Source organism: Drosophila bipectinata, chromosome 2R, assembly GCF_030179905.1.
Source record: "Drosophila bipectinata strain 14024-0381.07 chromosome 2R, DbipHiC1v2, whole genome shotgun sequence".
In the NCBI taxonomy this organism is placed as follows: domain Eukaryota; kingdom Metazoa; phylum Arthropoda; class Insecta; order Diptera; family Drosophilidae; genus Drosophila; species Drosophila bipectinata.
This window is the reverse complement of record NC_091737.1, coordinates 10,140,760-10,159,072: the sequence shown is the minus strand read 5'-3', so window position 1 is coordinate 10,159,072 and position 18,313 is coordinate 10,140,760. Positions and strand designations below refer to the sequence as shown.

General features: G+C 41.2%; 2 protein-coding genes across 3 annotated transcripts; both read right to left on the bottom strand.

Moving 5' to 3' along the window:
• Window positions 1-5,411: 5,411 nt before the first annotated feature.
• Window positions 5,412-6,295, bottom strand: LOC108132911 (uncharacterized). Its single transcript, XM_017252495.3, has 2 exons — window positions 5,651-6,295; window positions 5,412-5,580 (listed from the first exon to the last, which is right to left on the bottom strand). Exons 1-2 carry the CDS (start codon window positions 6,248-6,250, stop codon window positions 5,482-5,484), a joined length of 699 nt encoding a protein of 232 aa, XP_017107984.2. The 5' UTR covers window positions 6,251-6,295; the 3' UTR covers window positions 5,412-5,481.
• An 8,064-nt stretch (window positions 6,296-14,359) lies between these two features.
• RabX1 (RAS oncogene family member RabX1) lies at window positions 14,360-18,048 on the bottom strand. Of its 2 annotated transcripts, XM_017252422.3 has the most exons (4): window positions 18,030-18,048; window positions 17,687-17,968; window positions 16,662-16,795; window positions 14,360-15,496 (listed from the first exon to the last, which is right to left on the bottom strand). In XM_017252422.3, the coding sequence occupies exons 2-4, from the start codon at window positions 17,727-17,729 to the stop codon at window positions 14,888-14,890; spliced, it is 786 nt and encodes a 261-aa protein (XP_017107911.2). In that variant the 5' UTR covers window positions 17,730-17,968; window positions 18,030-18,048; the 3' UTR covers window positions 14,360-14,887. The 2 variants fall into 2 exon arrangements, with proteins under 2 accessions (XP_017107911.2, XP_017107910.2); XM_017252421.2 differs by lacking the exon at window positions 18,030-18,048 and having other exon boundaries at window positions 17,687-18,023.
• Window positions 18,049-18,313: the final 265 nt, after the last annotated feature.

Below are 18,313 nucleotides of genomic sequence, written 5' to 3'. Positions count from 1 at the left end.
ACACACATTCGTGCAGTACACACTCTCGAACATATTCGTCATAATTCATGCCGCTGGCCGACAGCGGTTGACACGATTGTTGCCATCACGTACACCAGGGCTAGATAAATCTCTCTTGGCCCAGCCCCTGGACCCTTTCGGCACTCAACGCCATTGTCGCCACCTTGGTCCCTGCATCCTTCTTTTCTGGCAGCACGTCCACGCTTTTAACCTCAAAAATGCGCTACTAAAACATTTTTTAACACTCGCTGGCTGCCCAACACCTCGAAATACAATCCCTTTGCCGGTGCTCTTTTATTTTTGGCTAAGGCCAGACCAGACGGTCAACTTGGCCCAGTCCACAGAACATGACCGCAAGGGCGGAGCCAGGCCACAACATCTAATCGCGCCGATGGCCAAGGACCAAGATCTGGGCGGCAAACTTGACCAAAAGCGTGGACAATCCTTTTCAGAGGACTGCCTGGCATACGTGTGTCCTGTACGTGAGTCGGATGACAAAGTGGTTTCCATAGTAAATTGATATACAGGGTATCCCAGCATCTTTGGCAATAATCAAATTTAAAGAGTTACTAAAAGGATTAGTAAGTCTTTAACTCTGTTTATGTAAAGACTTTTATCTCTAAAATTTAACTTAAAACACTTCCTACTTAAAATGTTTATATATTTTTTAAAATAGGGTTTTTTAAGTTTTATGGCTGCTTTCTTTATGAAAAAAAACTAAACGAAACTAAAAAATTAAATAAGACTTATTAAAAATACATACATTTTTACCTTAACGTCCGACAAACCGGATCAAATCCATTCTTGGTCACCCTGTTACCGCTTTAGGGTCGTCAAAATATACGTGTGCGGTTTGGTGACGAAAGGCCCGGACCCGTCCCGACCCTGCCCATCTTAGCCCCCTCGCCCTGGCCAAACCCCAAACACACTTGCCTTCAAATTAATGACCAACAATGGAAAATGACCGTGGGTCCGCAGACGAAACGCGACGCGTGCCAAAGTCACGTAGCAACATATAAACGGGGCAAGAGTCCGAATAGGACATCGCGCCGCATCGGTCGAACGCCACGAGGCATGCTGCAAAATTTTTAACGTTTTGCATGTAAAGTGCCAAACGCTTTAAGGGGGCGTTGTGGCTTTAAGAGGTCACTTTTAGGGTGGAGGTTGGGCAGGGTGGCTTGTGTGCGGGCTGGACAGGGGAATCTGCAAGAGCGAGCACCCAAAACGACACACAAAGCTCCAGTTTATCTCGAAAACATTTATTTGCTTGCCCTGTTCCCCATGGTTTCTTTTTTTTTACTTTTTTGTGTCCTGGCCTGTAGGTTAAAATATTTGCGCTGGTTAGGAAAAGCAACGCCCGCATGGCTACTTTCCAGATGGCCGAGGGGCAGAGTGGTTGGGTAGAACGCTTTTCCCAACGCCAGGGAAACTAGTTGAGAGCCGAGGCATTGAGATAAGAGTCAACAGAAAAAATAATAATATTCCTGCTGGCAGGAGTTGCCAAACTTGAACTCATCTTACCAACTGTTCCGGGCCAAAAACTATTTCAATGCCCCAATGAATGGGACTTTTTGTTTGTTGGCTTAGTGGTGCTGGTGTTAGTGGTCGTTGCATGGAAAGCAAAAAAAGAAGAGCTGATCATTTCGGCCAAAAATTTCCAATTTCATTATAATTACTTATACATGTCCTTGTGCCAGAGGAAGTGTTCAAATCAGACTTTACAGTTTCCTCGCCATTGTCTCTGGCCTTTTAGCCGGCATTCTTCTTATGGCTTTTTTTGCGAAAATTGTTCTGGCGTGATGCCAATTATTTGCCGTTTTTCTTGTTAAACATTTATGGAATTTAAGTCGGCCATTAAGTTTGCTGCAAATTTAAGCTGGATAATAATTCATATCTGGGGCAAATAACTGATGGCACTTCACCTGCAGGTATCATAGGGATTAAACACTTTAAATGGCTTTACGAAAAATTTTACAGAATATTTTCCAAAAGTGATTTTAAACCATAAAAGTTATCAGCTGCACTTTAGTTTTTAATCCCTGAACTATATTTTAGTGAATTTTTAAGTATATTCAATCATTTTACATGAAAATAATTTCTTGAATTGAACCAACTCATTAATATAAAAAAATATTTGTCTTCCATTTTTGGTGGCCCTTCCAGCAAACGATGTTTTTCCGTATCCTTCCAGGATTTATATCCTTTTTTTCGTCCACACACCATGTGGAGGCCATTAATTTATATATTATTGCCAGCCGCAATATTCACTTAAAGCATTCTCGTTAAAAGTGCGAAGCCGATTGAATGGCCACTTGGAAATCTTCTCCTGAAATTTATAATTTATCAGCGACTGAAGATGGCACTTGTGTTGGCCAATCGGCGGCTACAGATAAGCTGATTTTCGGTTGGATTCGGTTTTTATTTCAACTGGACAACTGTACAAATCCATCGCCAGAGGACCCAACGCCAAAGGACCCAGAGAGTGTCCGGGTAATGAGATTTGCCAGCCGATACTACGACGAAAAATTTATTTATGGCCAGTGGCCCGTGCAGTTTCACTTACCGATTTCGCCGAAGGGAACTTATTGGAGCACTGATAGCTCCGACCATAAATCTGAACTGTTATGGGAGCATTGAGGGGGAAAAGTTTTATCAACGAAACACATTATTTCAGCACATTTCAGCACGGATCGAATTCCCAATACTTACATCTACCCAAAGTGAGTAATAGAAATCGAATAGTAGTTATGACCAGATTGTGGCAGCAGATCAGCCTGCGGATATCCTTAAAATATTTCGCATTCTCCGTGCAGAAAGCAACTCTGAATGATTTTCCCATTTGTTTCCATTGAAGTCCTTGGTGAGCTGGGAACTTGCACTTGTTGGTAGAAATCAATCAACTTTTAAATTGCATTTATTTCAAGAGAATCCCTTCGTTACTGTAATGAAATTTTAAAGCAAATCTGGCCAGCAATTGGCAGAGATACACGATTCAATTGCACTTTTCCCTTGGCAACGAGACATTTGTAGACAACTTGTGGAGCCTGCATTTATTTAATCCTACAAAATCTATTTTATATTTTAAGTAGAAAAGGTTTTAAAGCTCAATTAAAATTATAATTGGGTTTTCAAATTATGTTAAACCTATAGAGTCAATTACAGGTCAACAAGGATTTTTAATTCGGTAAACCACAGGCCTCATTTTCGTTAATTAGTTTTGCCTTTTTTTGTAGCTTAGCTTCTGGTGAAATTTTTTCCGTTAGAAATTGGCTTAAGGGCTCTTTATATTATTTAATGTAAGCTTTATTTTATTCAAATAAATATTTATTGAGAGGTTATAACTTCATTTATAATGTTTAATTAACAAATTGTTCAATTATTTCTGATGTAGAAGAACACTTCGTGGGTAAAAAAGTGTTTAATTTCCAAACTCCTATGACTTTTTGATGAATTTGTGTAAATATTATACATATGCTATATGGAATGTGAATAGAAATTTATGGTAATTAACTATTTCATTTCTGAATGAAAATTCAGAAAAAAAAAAAAAAATCAGAAAATGCTTTTCCTGGACGTTTTTTTTATTTATTTTTGTTTGGCTTTTCTGGCGGTTTAATCTACTACATCGTCCAACAAGCCAGCTGACAGCGTAATGAATTCAATGACACGTAGAGCCCGCATTTATCCCCGTAAAAATCACAATGTGTATATATACATATATATATATTGTATATACATATATAGCTTTTGCAAAAGCTGAAATGGCTGGCTCACGAAAATATGCAACGATTTGTTTCGTCCCTCAGGACGAACGAAAAAAAAAACAAAACGTCAGACAGGCAGACAGGCAGACGTTGTGGCTCACAAGTAGATGGCCAAACATTTCACCATTTTGACCATCACCGAGAGTAATTGGAGTGCCAGAGAGGTTCGACTTGAAAAATACCCAAAAAAAAAAACAAATAATTTAGTCCTTTCATTGAAACAGATATCAAAACTACAGAAATCCACCAGTTCTTGTGTTTTTTTAAAAATTAAAATGACCCGCTACGACTAGGCACACTGTGCAGGATTAGGATATTAATTCCAAAAAAACCACAAGAAGCAGCTACCGTCGGCCTAAGTGTGTTAAAGGCAAAACAACTTGTCGGCATCATTCGCTTTCGTCCTGTCAGCATGTCCTTGTTCGGATGCCGAGTAATTCATTAACATTTAACTTGATTGACACACGAGCCGGGGGACTCGTAGGCCGAGGAATTGGTTTTTTTCACTCCTCCTGTTATCCTGCAGAGGAGGCACGTATTTTGGGGAGGCGGTGGCACGCACACGATTTGTTTATACAGTTATAATGCATAATGGCATCGGATTTGGCCTGCTAAGGATAAGCACGCCCGCCCAGCAGTACACACAAACACCCACAGAGCAGTGGGGTTGTTACTTTGTTAATTTAATAAGAGGCAAGGCGACAACAGGTGCGGTACACCGTCCTCCTGCCTGCGAGTCCTACGAATCCTGCTACGAAATGAAGTCACGTCGCAGGCATAAATCAATTGCTATGAGCAGGCATTTGTGCCGTTCAAATTGCACGATTGCATAGGTAAGGTACACAGAAAGTGAGAGAGCGAGTCCTTGTTAAAGGTGGCAGAGGCAGTCCTTATGGCAGGAGCTTCCTAGCGACAGCTGCCAGCTCGTAAATTGAGCGCAAGCAATGAAAGTGTAACGAGTCTTAATTCGTTTGCCAAGTGCCGCCAAGCGGCCAGAAATTTTGTGATAACCATTCAATAAGCCACTTCCCACCCAAAAGGACCCAAATATGCTCCTAAGATAGATGGCAAATCAAATACCCAGCTGGGACTTGCCAAAAATGGGTATTTAGAGCCAAAGTGGGAGTAACTATCCGTGGAATGGTTTAATATTGCACCAAAGTGACAAATGGAAAATAAATTACCATTTGAGGAAAACATTTGCTTCAATTAGCTTTGCAATTTAATAAGATTCTAAGGAAATCTATTTCACATACTTTGACATAAGTGTCCCAGGACTTTAATTAAAAGTCACAGCTTTATTCCACGAATCTATGCCAGTAATGGAAATCCTTTGAAAGTTCCCCTGTTAAAATTGACCTTTAAATAACCAACTGTGAGTAAGTATTCAGGGAATAAAGAGAAAGTCGATTAAATATCTCCAACACGAATCCTTCCTTCCGTTTCTCTCTGACACTTCCGCTGCAGTTACAAATTGCTGACAATTATAAACGAAGCGAGCTGAAAAGGACCATCGAAAAACTTTTGACGTCCTGCCGGGCACAGTGGGCAGTATATCCTTCTGTTGTCCACTCCCCCACACAGCCTATTTTCAAGTTCCCAGCCCAGGTGTCAAACACGAAAGAATGAGTGCCCCATGTGGAGCTGTTCGGATTCACTTGTTGCTATATTTGGTTTACATATAAAAGCGAGAGGCTTCAGTTTCAATTGGCCCAGGTCACCAGGTGAAAATGGTCTGCATGCCCTTGAGTAGTTCCGGAATATCCCAGCCCTTACGGCGTAGAGTGCGCAGAGGTTTAATCACATCTTTCTTGTTCTACAACATTAAAATAGAAATTTTTAGAAACCATATTCAAAAAATAGACAGTAAACAGAAATCTACTCACAATATTGGCTTTCAGAGTGGCCTGGAACTCCTTCGAGGTGACGGCTTTTGTGAAATTTCCAAAGTTTGTGCCGTTGGCCTGGGAAGCCGCAATATAGTTGTGAACCTCGATTTGGGGCATCAAGTCGAGCACATCGTTGACAAAGGTATGACCTCTGATCGACTTGCAATCACAATCGTTATCCGGAAACTGTACAGGAAGGATGATGCAGTAGAAGATTGCGGCCACGCTCTCAATATCCACAGTATACACACTGGCGTTCTCGAACTCCCTCAGGATGGTCTGATAGGCATCGGTGTCGGACAGCTGCTGAGTGACCTGCTCGAATCCAGTAGTGTTATAGTAGCGCATAGCCTTTCGGAATTTTCCATCGCAGTTGTAATGCACTTGGATCAGCTTTTGGAGTTTTTCTTGATCCATCAAGCTTCGTAAATGTTGGAAATCGGGGCACAGTTTATCCGATACCCTACCAGATGTGTCGCCACCATTGTCATCAGGAGGACAATCAACTTCCTCATCATCCTCGAGGTCTTCCTCAGCTGCCAACGTTTGACAAGCGAAAATGACCATGGTGAGGCCAAAAATGGTCAGGATCTTCATGTCGATATCTTAACTGACCGAAATTCGTTTTGAATATAGCTCGGACTGAAGACTTCCAACTCGCTTATATAGCCATAGCTAGTTCTGACAACAGGCATCACTTATTATCAGTCCAATTAGGGTAATTTGTTTTGAGCATTTTTGCAAACTTATCAGAAGAGACACGAGGCAAACATCTTTCTCAGTGTTGTCTTACATATGTACATACATGTATTAAAACCCACATGGGCCTTTTTGTTATAAACTGCGCCTTTTCTTAGAATAAACTTATACTTTTGCTGATTTTATTTCCAGTTTTATTCTAATTGCATTCATTCTGGAGGTATAATTTTACATACTATCTAATAAACCCTACGATGTGCGCTCCATAAATGGTTAATCATAATTCAACAAGGATACTTCCCTCGATGATATCCATGTGACTTATGCACCTGATGCGCCCCACATCGGTTGCCATAAATGCCATATGCAAAACGAACAGGATGCCTGGTGAGAGAGGAAGGATAATCCTCTCAGTCATTAGTTAGTTCTGACAAACAACACAAAACAATGGGGAAAGAATGGGGGAAACGGGAGGTGGCCAAGGGGAATGGTTTCTGTGTCCAACAAGTTCGTCAATGCAGGACCAACATTTATCCACAGGACCATCAACAAAGTCGAGAGTGCAAATCACTTTTAGTTAGAGATGAAGAGGAGGAAGGGATATGAGGCAGGGACAGGAAGATTCCCCTGGCATATGTCTCCATGGCCAAAACGGGTATCACTGTTTGGTCAGAGGTCCTGGGCTTCAGCTTGATTCATGGCCTTTTGTTTGGCCAGCATTTCATGGCAGATTCCGTTTGGCTTCAGTTTCAGTTTCACTCAGGGTTTCAGGGTTTGTGTGAAAACTTTTGAGCACTTTAGTTGAGTTCAATTGTCTGAATGGAATTTTTGCAAATTCAGGATGAAATCCTTTTTTTTTCTTGTTTGTATGTATTGCCATGACACACAGACTGGAATTTGGCTGACCCCGCTACTCAGGTTAAATTATATTTTTTTGTTCCTACGTTTCACTTTGCAAAATAACATAAAGAATCCTTTTGTAATAATATTAATAAGCATACGCCCCGGTGCACGGCATTTGAATATACATTTCCACAATCTATTCACAAATGTCATGGGGTTCGGGGAATCTTTTCATACCCATCTCTGTTCGACTCTGTCAGGCAAACAAATGTTGCAAATATTTGCCAACCAATGAGGCGGAAATAGTTTCATTCATTTTTTCCCCTTTACTTCATGTTTACAGCTTTTTTGCTTTATCAGGCAAGCCGAGCAACGCATATAACTAAATTGCAAATTTAGGAACATGAGAAAAATACCAGTGAGTCAGATAACGACATGCAGACAATTTAAAACAGAGAAATGATTCAATTTTCCTGTTGTTGAACTTTGCCAAAGTTGCGTTTGGAGGGCGATTTATTTCGGCAAATGTCGTACAAAATTCGTGTTAGCCGTTACAGACTCCAATGAAGCAAATAAACTGCACGATGGACGAAAACTTTCCCCAAGAGGTCTCGTTCAAAAACCGTTTTAAGAGCCCCGAACTTTTGTGGCCAAATTGAGAGTTTGAAGACACCTTGGTTTCCATGCCGAGATATATTAGCCTAATTGCTTTGACCATGACGATATTTAATTTTGGTTACATTTCCGTTCCATTTAATTAGGTTTGACATCCAACTAACTGTCGTTGGCAAAGCAAACCGCAACATTTAAGGGCATGTCTACATCAGTTGAGGGTTTCTTTTAATCCTGATGCACAGGGAGACCTACAGCCAGACTTTACGAAACAACCTCAAAGGATGTGTACTATATATGTGTGTATATGGCAAATGATTTCTGTGTGACAATACCGCAGAATTTTCGCTCGCATCTAGCAAACCATTTTCATTTCCCTCGATAATTTACTCAATTAGAGACGAAGTTGAAGGCTTTGCGGCATTTACGAGAATCGCTTTATTATTGCACTTAAGAGCCCTTCAAATGCCCTACGATCCCAGCCCCCAGCTCTCACACATGCAGATAGCCAAGCTAGTTAGCTGATAAAACTAAACTCAGCTGAACACAAGGAGGGAGGATGTTGGATGGATAAAAGGCTACGGAGCGAAAGTTGAACAGCTAACTTACTTCGATAAACAGGCTTAATTAGCGACCAAAGCTGAAAGCCAACAGAAGCTGGCACTAGGCGCATTAGGCCCTACAGGATTCAGGACTCGGAAATCACCGACCAAGAGGGCTCACTCGCCTCACACTCACACATAAAGTCAGCCCCAGTTGGCAGCTGGACTAAAAACACAATCAAGTTTCATACAGTGGGTATTAAATGGAATAAAATCAACTACTAATGGCTTATGAAAAGCAAACGTATTCTGGAGCTCTTTAAAATAATCCGCATTAGTAATCAAGTGGCTTAGTCACAAAAGAAATATGCTTCTTTGCAGTTTTTAACTCAATAATACATGCACACATGGCGTATGAGAAATGAAACCTAGTTATAACTAATATAATTTGAATTTACTCATTATCACATTATATATATAATGATTTTTTTCTGTGACATATTTATACATTTTTAAAATTAGTAAGACATGGGAATTTTATCCAAACAACAGACTTGTCAATGAGTAGTTTGCCCCACAGTGGGTCATGCGGTTTGCTAAAGAGCTTCGTCGACTGTCAGACTTAATTATGTGCAAGCAACAATGATATTTATATTATCAGCCAGTCAATGTCAAACGTCAGCACCGCCCACTGACCAACTGCCCAACAGGCCGGCCATCTTCACATCCCTTTCATTACCTCGTGCACCCCGGGACACAGGATTAACATTAAGTCCGAAGACAAAGAAGCCGGCCAAGGTATGAGAATATTGCTTGTACAGTGGGCAACCGGGCAACTGGGACAAGGTGGGGCTTTTAATAGCTCCTCCATGTTTACCGATACGCCCCCGAACAGGCCATAACCCGAAATTATATTCATGCCCACATGGCCCCCCAGAGTCACGATTGTACTCGATTTTCGGGCCAGTAAGAAAATATGTGCATGAAAGTCCATACAAAAGGGGGGAAAGAGTTGATATGCTTGACCACCCCAGTTGGAAAATAAATGCAGATTCATTCCTGCCCAGTCAGCAGACAAATGATGTGTGCCGGAAAATCAGCCAAGTCGAAATTTGCCAGGGACCAGAGAGGACGAATCGGAGGTCCTTGGCCCTCGAGCTTTTAAAGTTTTTAGCCCGACCAGCAGACCATTTTAATTCCCGTCGATTTCGATTTTGACCTCGAACCTGTTGCAGGGCAAGCCTGAAAGTTTTTTATTTTTCGCTCCTGATTTTTCTTTTCATTTTCTCGTCGAGCACTCTCGAATCGCATCGAATTGGGGGAGAAGAACAAAAGAATTGTCCATCCATTGTGGTGCAGGTAAACAATTAAAAATGCCAAAAGGCTATGACAGAGGGGGAGACGATGAGGGCTTGGCTCGTGGGAAGCGGGAAAAGGATCCAGGACATTAAAAGGGGCGAATAGAAGGTGACAGCATAAACACAATGCAAAAGTGTCGGCAGCACAAAAATGGCGCACACTCATATGGCGGTGACATCTCACAATTTTTATGACAGCTTCCCAAAGTGATGGTGAAAATAAGAGGATATACGGGAAAATAGATGAGAATAGGCGACCAATTATGTTTGAATATATTTGATACATCCTTTTTTAATATTTCTCTTTTTAATAAAGCAGTCTGTTTTGGATGCAATCAATATTGTAATATTCATTTCACAGCTGTCCATAATCCTGCTGGAAAAATGTGAAAAACAAAATGAATCTGCACTTTATTGAATATGGAAAATGAAATTAAGTACCATAGTTCCAAATCCATAATTCACTCAACTGCCAAGGAAATGTTTTTATGGGAATAAGGAGTACCGGGTATCACATAGTCCTGATATTCAAATCACTACCAAAATTCTAGTTACTTTATTTCTATTTCCAGGGAAAATGGGGAAAAAAATATGTATAGAAGAGACAAAGCCAAGCTGGTGTTTGTCCAGACAAATTGTGTCCTTATGCCTGCCACTCACACACATACACCCCAGCACGCACTTTATGCCTCGGGTTGAGTGGGTGTACCTTTTATGGCAGTGTGTGGCTTATCTGTTTAATGGCTGCCATATTTGTTCAGCCGCCGTTCCTATTTCTCTACCTGAAAGTGCAAATTGGCAACATGAGTTGGCAATACAGCATCGCCATCTGGCGGTGGGCATGGGGAAGAAGTAATTTGCTTGCAAATTATGATAAATCGTCTTACGAGGAACCAGACCCCGCGGTTTTATCAGAAAACCAGCATTGCCATAGATTACTTACGGAAATTTCAAGACTACCGCAGTAACTTCCATTTCGGTCAATGCGGATTTCCCCACAATTTACGGCTAAACAATTTCATTTGCATTGGCAGTATCGCAGCACTTATTAAATTAAATGCAAATCAAATAGTTTCCCATTTTATGCTCTGACTAGCTTTCCCATAAATAACTCTGGGGGAATTTTTTTTCAGTTTTTCATTTTTATTTTGTGGGAATAAATTTAAAGACCCCAGACATTGGCCGGGCAGCTCAATTAAAATGAGACTAAATTGCATTTGATTTGCCTTGTCTTCTCTGTAGCTCTAGGTTGCTCTTGGCCCTTATTTCCCTCGGCTGGGATTGCCTTTTTGGGCAAATAGGAGCGCCAGCCGCAGCACTGTAAGGTATTATTGTTCTTTGTCTTTTGACTTAAAAAAAAAAGGGAAAAGATATAGGAAATAAGTGGGTTAAGTGCTAGGAACTTATGAAAACTAAGCTCATTCCTCATTCCTTAAGCTAAGGAACTAAGATCATTTATTTGCTTTTAAAAAAAACTCTTTTTTTGTTCAGTGTTGAAGAAAAGCGACAGGACTAACAGCAGCAGCTGTCTATGCATTCGGGATTTGAGCTTGGGACAGACACGACGACACTCAAACTCAAACTCAAACGACTTGCCCGCAGCGCCATCATCTTCAGCCTCAGCAGCAGCATCCTTTTTGTGTCCTTCGTTTTCGTCCCAGTCCTCGTCAGTCCCTCCGGCCCTCGTGCCTCCTGTGTCTGTATTTGATTTTGCGTTAGTGTGCGCGTCTATGCATCCGCCGCTGTGGTATTTTCCATGTCGCTGCATTGCTTTCAGCATCTGCCGGGCTGTTCGACTTGAATCCAGCCTGGCAGCCAAGCAGCCGGGTACTTGGCATTTAAGGAATCTCTAGCAGGAGCATAAATTCGCCTTGTCTGTTTGCCTTTAACTCTGCCACTGTTACATCGTCAAATGGCTGATAATTAGTGTATTAATTTGTTAAATTGACAAATGGGAACAATATTCTATGGTTATGCCGCTGAAATTGAAACGATATTTAATTAAATAAAAATACAACACGTGTGTGTGACAAATAAAATATTTATCCCCTAGGCTAGTCTCTTTGATTTCGAATGCTGGAAATTCAATTTGATGTTATCTTGATCAAAAAAATCAATTTGTTTGCTGTTCTGCGACAATTGCGGCGGAATATTCGTACAATTGTACGTACATGCCGGATGCGATGGTGCATGTGAGTTTGGGAGCTTAAATGTCGATGGCTGGGGCATGATGTATTTGCTGGTCAGGTTAGTGGAAGTTCAACTGAATCTCTAACAATGCCAACTAGTGCTGCTTCCAGTACACCCATACACCCACACAGACACACACACACGGTGCGCCATAAAGTATGCATCAGAAGCGTGAACACTGGGCAGCCCCAGGACGAGGCGCTTGATAAATATTCAAAATTATTTGCATGACCAGCGTGGCTGGATTCGTTGGCAGTGCCACGGCAGGATGCAGGATACAGGAACAAAAGAGAAAATTGTACAAGTACCTTGCACACTAAAACACTCACAACACACACACACACACAGAGACGATTCATCGTTTGCATACTTGATTTGTGTGGATGTGCCAGCAATTTATGTGGCATTGAGAACTTTAGTAGATTTGACATTCCAACGCTTACCGACACACACTCCCAATACCACACCCACATCCGCATACCCACACACTCTCTGGCAGACTTGCAAATATATGTATGGATTTGTATTTGCAGAGGGGTCGTAAATATGCCAAAACGACGTGTAATTCGATTTATATGCATGGTCCATATAAAAATATGGAACTGCCATGGCCCCGACTGACATCAGCAATTGACGCCTAACTAACTGAATTTATATGTACGCTATGTTTTGCCATGTTATATATGCGCGGGACGAATTAAAAACAAACATAAATCTGCATATATAAATTGAGATCAAATTGTCAACGGTTAGTAAGTCAAGGGCTTAAACCTATGTGCTATGGCTTCATGAGAGAGCTGCGATATTAGAGATAAAGCCTGAAAACAATATATTTTTTTTTGATTTAGAGGACAAAGTTACAAGAGCTTTGCACATTTTAATAATATATAATAAAGTTAAAAGCTGGATTAAAGTTAGAGATAAACCTCTTAACAAACATAGACATAGCCTCAAAATGTAACCCGTCCATCAGCTATTGAATTGTAACTTCGAAATTAAACACCACAATTAGCAAAATCAATCAAAATTACGATATGCTAATGGATAATTTTCGATGTCAACCCAAAAGAGAAGCTTATGACAGGCGTCTGAAATAAGCAATTGATACGGACATCAAGCCTTCGACCGAACATCCGGCAGGCTGTCACTTTTGTGGCAAGCCCTACATATATTTGCATATACTATATACGTTTGTGGCATATTTGCTCCTTCTAAGGCTGTCCTACCTTGATTACATTGATGCATTTCTACATCATTAAGCCGTCTAAACACCATTAGCCGAGAGCCAAGATGTTGAGGTAGTTTTGTGTCGGTTTCTGTGTGGGTATAAGTCAAGGATATCTGCCAGGCATCTACACCCACACACTTATATACCGCTGTCAGGCATGGCAACACCCTCGGCGTATGCGTGTGTGAGCATCACTTCCGGTTGAGTGCCCCGGCAAAGAGACAAACGAGTGGTTCATTTGCCACGGCCTAATGGTAAATCAATGGGCCGACTGAACCACAACTGATCCCGATCTCCCCCAGGAAGTCCAGTTCTCTCAGTTCCATATATCGGAAGACCAACCAAACTGAATCATCCAGCCATCTGTCCGCTAAACGCGTTGATGACACTTGAATGAGTTTTCGTGGTGTCCTTTGCCGACTTGTTTTTTGTTGTTCTTGTTTTGGAGGCGCCTTACGCTAAATTGCACATATTATTTATACATAAGGATTCAACTGACCATAAGTTATGTATATTAGCTAATCGTTAAAGTTGCTTTCGGTGCTTTATGAACTTGCCAGGCCAGGCAGTCAGTCATCCCTGGTCCTGGCTCCACTGACGAGCGGCCATTTAGCTATTCAATTTAACCTCCTGATGGCCAAACAATTTCGAACCCGAGTTCCAGGGGCATGGTACATTTTATTATTGGATTCTGTGCCAGCATTTGGCCAAGGGGATTTTATTGATTTTATATCAATTAGACTGTCTGTCTATTGCTTTTGATGTTCACTTCCTAAGATTTATTTTTGTGTAGCTTCCCACACACCAAAATAAAACAGAATAATGAAATTTCATTTTGAAATGATAAATAGCTCGTGGTCAATCCTACATATATTTATATCCATTATCCTTGCTGACATTATCCCAAACTCATTAGCCATTTTACTGCCAAAAAAGCTTTCTTAATCTAAAGCACACGTTCATCTTAGTGCCCCCAAGTACCACAACGGGGTTAATAACAATACCAGGTCACGCTCCGACGGGGGGCCCCAACTGAAAGCCAAGCTAATGCCAAGGCATTCGGAGCTGGAAAAGCCAATACAATTGTAACCCTTGGCTTTGTTATGAGGGCATTAAATTCCAATTACATGTTAAGTTGCTGCGTTAATGGCCAAGTTAATGCACTTGCAGCGCTGTTAGCCCGATGATTCGACACTGGGGGCGTGCCATCCCCGAAATGACAAAGCACTCTGAATACATTATTACGTTTAGATTTATATATATATATGCATGCAGTATAAAATGCTTTGTACATGAATTGGTGTTTTTGTGAATGAGTGTAGGTTGGTTTGTGTTGTTCCCTGTGTTGTTTGATTTTGTTGTGAGTGGGCTGTGTGGGTTAATCCTACGACTGGTAGGTCAAAAATGAGCTTAAAGCGACTGAAATACAAAGTCATAATTTGCACGCGGCAATTGCTGTATACACTTAGGGTTCTAGAATTATTATTATATTGATGTAGCGGTTACTCCGGGCGCCTTGTCAGTGGATCGAGCAAAATCCGCTCACTAGCCTAGTCAGTGTATTAATACATAGCTTCAAGCCAAGCTTGCTGTTTGCTTTTGTGGCGACTGCTTTTGGTCTTTGCGTATAGATTGCTTAAACGATTCTTGGGATATTCGAACTAAAGTCTGGTTCTGTTGACATCACATTGTTATTTTCCTTCTTTCGTTTCACAGCAGCTGGGCTGCTTGAGATGAGTTTTAGGATCTCAGGGATCTTCTACTAATAGCAGCACCAGCTGGGCCTCTCCACTTCGCCGAGGGCAATGTGCTCGATACTCCAGGCTGCCGTTTCCAAACGACCCACTCCAGTTGTCTTCACATCCTCACCATCCACGGCTAGACCAATATCCACGTAGGGCAGCCGAAATGAAGCGTTTGCAGGATTCCTCGACAATGCGGCCACCGTATGACTGAAGGCAGTGTTGGTGTTGGTGTAGGCCAGCGAATCGCTTGACTCGAAGGAACGTAACGAATGGCTCTTGCCCTCGTCCGCCAGCCGCACCAATCCCAGAGCCGTCGAAAGAAAGACCTGCTCCAGTCCCTGGTCCGTTTCCGTGGAAGTTTCGAAGTAGGTGGCCCCGATGGAGGTGGCAAACACGAAAGCCTCATCGCGGGAAACCGCACGCTGGGCCTGCATGTCCATCTTGTTGCCCACCAGCGTCAATATCATCGGATCCTGGACATTGCGATGCAGTTCCTGTATCCACGATTTGATTTCCGTAAAAGTTTTATATTGGGTAAGATCGAACACTAATATGGCAGCATTGGCATTTCGATAATACATGGGCGCCACTGCCCGATATCTCTCCTGGCCAGCCGTATCCCAGATCTGCAAATAAAGAGTACCGTGTGGTTAGAGTTCGTCCGCCACTTGAACTTTAATTGAGTCATTCAACGCTTATTCTACAATTGTGCTTTTTATGGCCGCGCTTTCCCACAGCAATAACAATCATATTGGATGTGGGCAACGCTTCTCAGGTCTTCTTGGTTGGGGGATATGGACACTCATCTTTATGCGTTTTCCCATTCAAGGGCTTCATAAAAATTTTTGGGGCAACGACATGTTCATTGGCGAAACTAAATCGAATCGCACAAGAACCGTACAGCGAGACAAAGAGCTGCGAATTCACGAATGCGAAACAAACAAGCTAAATCCGCATACAATATCCCATTATGTATTCAAATCCATTGTGCTCAGACGGTTGCTTCTGTTGGTCTAGTGAATATGACACTTTCGGGATGAATGAAGGTCATTCTAGGGAGAAACATTTGTAATGTTTAAAATATATATTAAAGTTATATATTCTGAATAATTGATATGACAGCAATTGTTTTTATTTCTCATAGGAATTATACTTGCTGGAATGATTTTGAACTTTTCAGATAAGTAAAGTCTTAAGATTTGAAAGAAAGATACTCCTAAATCACCTTGATTTAAAACATACAAAGGGTACAACTAGTTCGGGTCGTACAGGATCAGAGTCTTGTTTTTTTCAGTGGCCACTATTATATGGTTGCATATAAAATCGAAATCACCCAAGAGAAAATATGCTAGACAGGGCACTGTGGGTGGTAACCCTATCAAAAGGGAGAAGCTACTGTTACCGCCCATGCTTAGCTTATCAATAAACTATAAAAAAAAGAGTATGCGCTCAAAAAAATAAACAAATAACACACAAAGTGCAGTGGACGCAAAAATTGCAAAATAAAAAACAAATAAAGTGACCAAAACATTGGGGCGGAGTGGACAAATAGAGGGCCACTCTTTCAGTGGCAGCAGCAGAATAAACCCAGATTAGCGTTTGGCCCCAGCACCCTTCCGGCAGCCAGGCTGCCAAATGGGATTAGTGGGTATGCTAGCCTGGGGCAAAGGCAAATTCCTTTGGCTTTGCTTTCGCCCCACGGCTTCCACTTTTTTACGAGGCAATTTCATTTGACAAGGCTCTGAAAGAGTTGTGTGCACTGACTATTACATATGCTGCTGGGATACGCACTTGCAATTTAATTTTGACCTCATCCAGGAAGATGTTGCATGTGAAGAAGGACACAGCTATCGTGGGTACTTCGTTCTCGCTCCGGTGCAAGGTGTTCTTTATGTAGCGGATGACCAAACGCGTCTTGCCCACGCCTGAAAAGAAAAACAAATGGTCGGCTGATTACAAATTGTTTTTGTTTGAATAGGTTACCTCCATAATACCCCTTAACTTATCGGCTTTCATTCAATGAACGCGCCAAAAGGCACGCATTATTTTCCTACTACTGATTAATCATACCAAAATAAACAAAATTGAAGACGCACTTTCCAGAAAGGTAATCACTGATAGGGAAGACCCGTAACAGGCCAGAAACTCTTTGTTTACAATAATTATTTTTGAGGTATAGAATTCCCCGAGTTGGCTGTTGACAATCGGATAATGCATATGGTGCATTATTCTTATGAATCATCTGCTACTCAAGGGAAGAACATACAGGCTCTTGATATCAATGCGTGTCATTGTGTGGCGATCAAGGCAGAATAATTTTACTTACTTTATATGACATAGCATATATACTTATATGTATCTTTGTTTAGACACCTAGACACCTAGGTAAACTTTAGCTGGCCTTAAGGCGAATTTAAATGTTTACATTACAAATGCAACAGCCGACTAGAAGTTGACAAATGAATGGGAATACATATGTACATATCCATATACTTTTAAAACAAAGCATCGTTAATTTTATTTAAAAGTTTCCTTTAGCCAGTCCACACTGTATTTCCAACAACAGATAAGAGGCCTTCAAACCAGACATTCCGACTGTGAGACACGCCTTCTTTTGTAGCCTTTCAGAGGCATCTCAGCGCAGCCACCGGTCTCCGGATTTCGTTTGCATGGATTAAAAGGCTTTGGCTTATCAGCTGACCCCAGGAATTGTGCTTATCAATTGAGAAATACCAACAACCATTGTCATTTTACGGATCGCTTGTGAATGAAACCTAAAGGGGCATTAATTTAAATAGATAGCCTATGGAACTCACCTCGGGAGCCAAGAACCACAACTTTGCCTTCAATTCCTCGCATATTTTTAAGCAGCAATTAAATTATAGCATCGCATTCGCCTGGAAGACGTTTTTCATGGGCTATGTGGTTTTTGCTTCGTTGTTGTTTTTAATAAGGCCACTGGCGCAATTTTTAAGGTCAAAAGCCAAGCAATAAGAATTTGTTTTAGCGTGTACGGTTTAATTTCTGGTGCACAAATGAGATTTTCGCAATCGGTGGGGTTTTTGGAGCCGGCCGAACTGATTAAACGCGCTCTGCCACTTGAAAAAGATAAAAGATTTAACGAATTGTAGGGCTTGTTGTTATTGTGTGTTGTTATACATAAATCAGCTGTTTACCAGGGCCGCCGATGTTGGCTCAACAAACTAGTGGCGCTAGTTTCTGGCAACGATATTTAGATCATGCCTCAATTTAGTACAAGAGAAATATTGTTTTAAAGTCTACAGTGAAAGACAGTCTTTTTAAATGCAATAATATTACTGTTATTTATCGCATATTTTACCTTTTACTTAATAAAACTTATTTGGAGTACATATTTTTTTAACAATTATGTATATGTCTTCAAGACTAGACGATAATCGATATTTAACTATCGCCCATCTCTA

Bases quoted from the DNA above. Each gene is read 5' to 3' on its own strand.
- RabX1 (XM_017252422.3), bottom strand. From the start codon at position 17,729: ATGCGAGGAATTGAAGGCAAAGTTGTGGTTCTTGGCTCCCGAG. The intron at 16,796-17,686 runs GTGAGTTCCATA...TTTTCTTTTCAG, and splicing joins TGTGGTTCTTGGCTCCCGAG to GCGTGGGCAAGACGCGTTTG. The intron at 15,497-16,661 runs GTGCGTATCCCA...CTTTATTTGCAG, and splicing joins AGGTCAAAATTAAATTGCAA to ATCTGGGATACGGCTGGCCA.
- LOC108132911 (XM_017252495.3), bottom strand. From the start codon at position 6,250: ATGAAGATCCTGACCATTTTTGGCCTCACCATGGTCATTTTCGCTTGT. The intron at 5,581-5,650 runs GTGAGTAGATTT...TTAATGTTGTAG, and splicing joins CCACTCTGAAAGCCAATATT to AACAAGAAAGATGTGATTAA.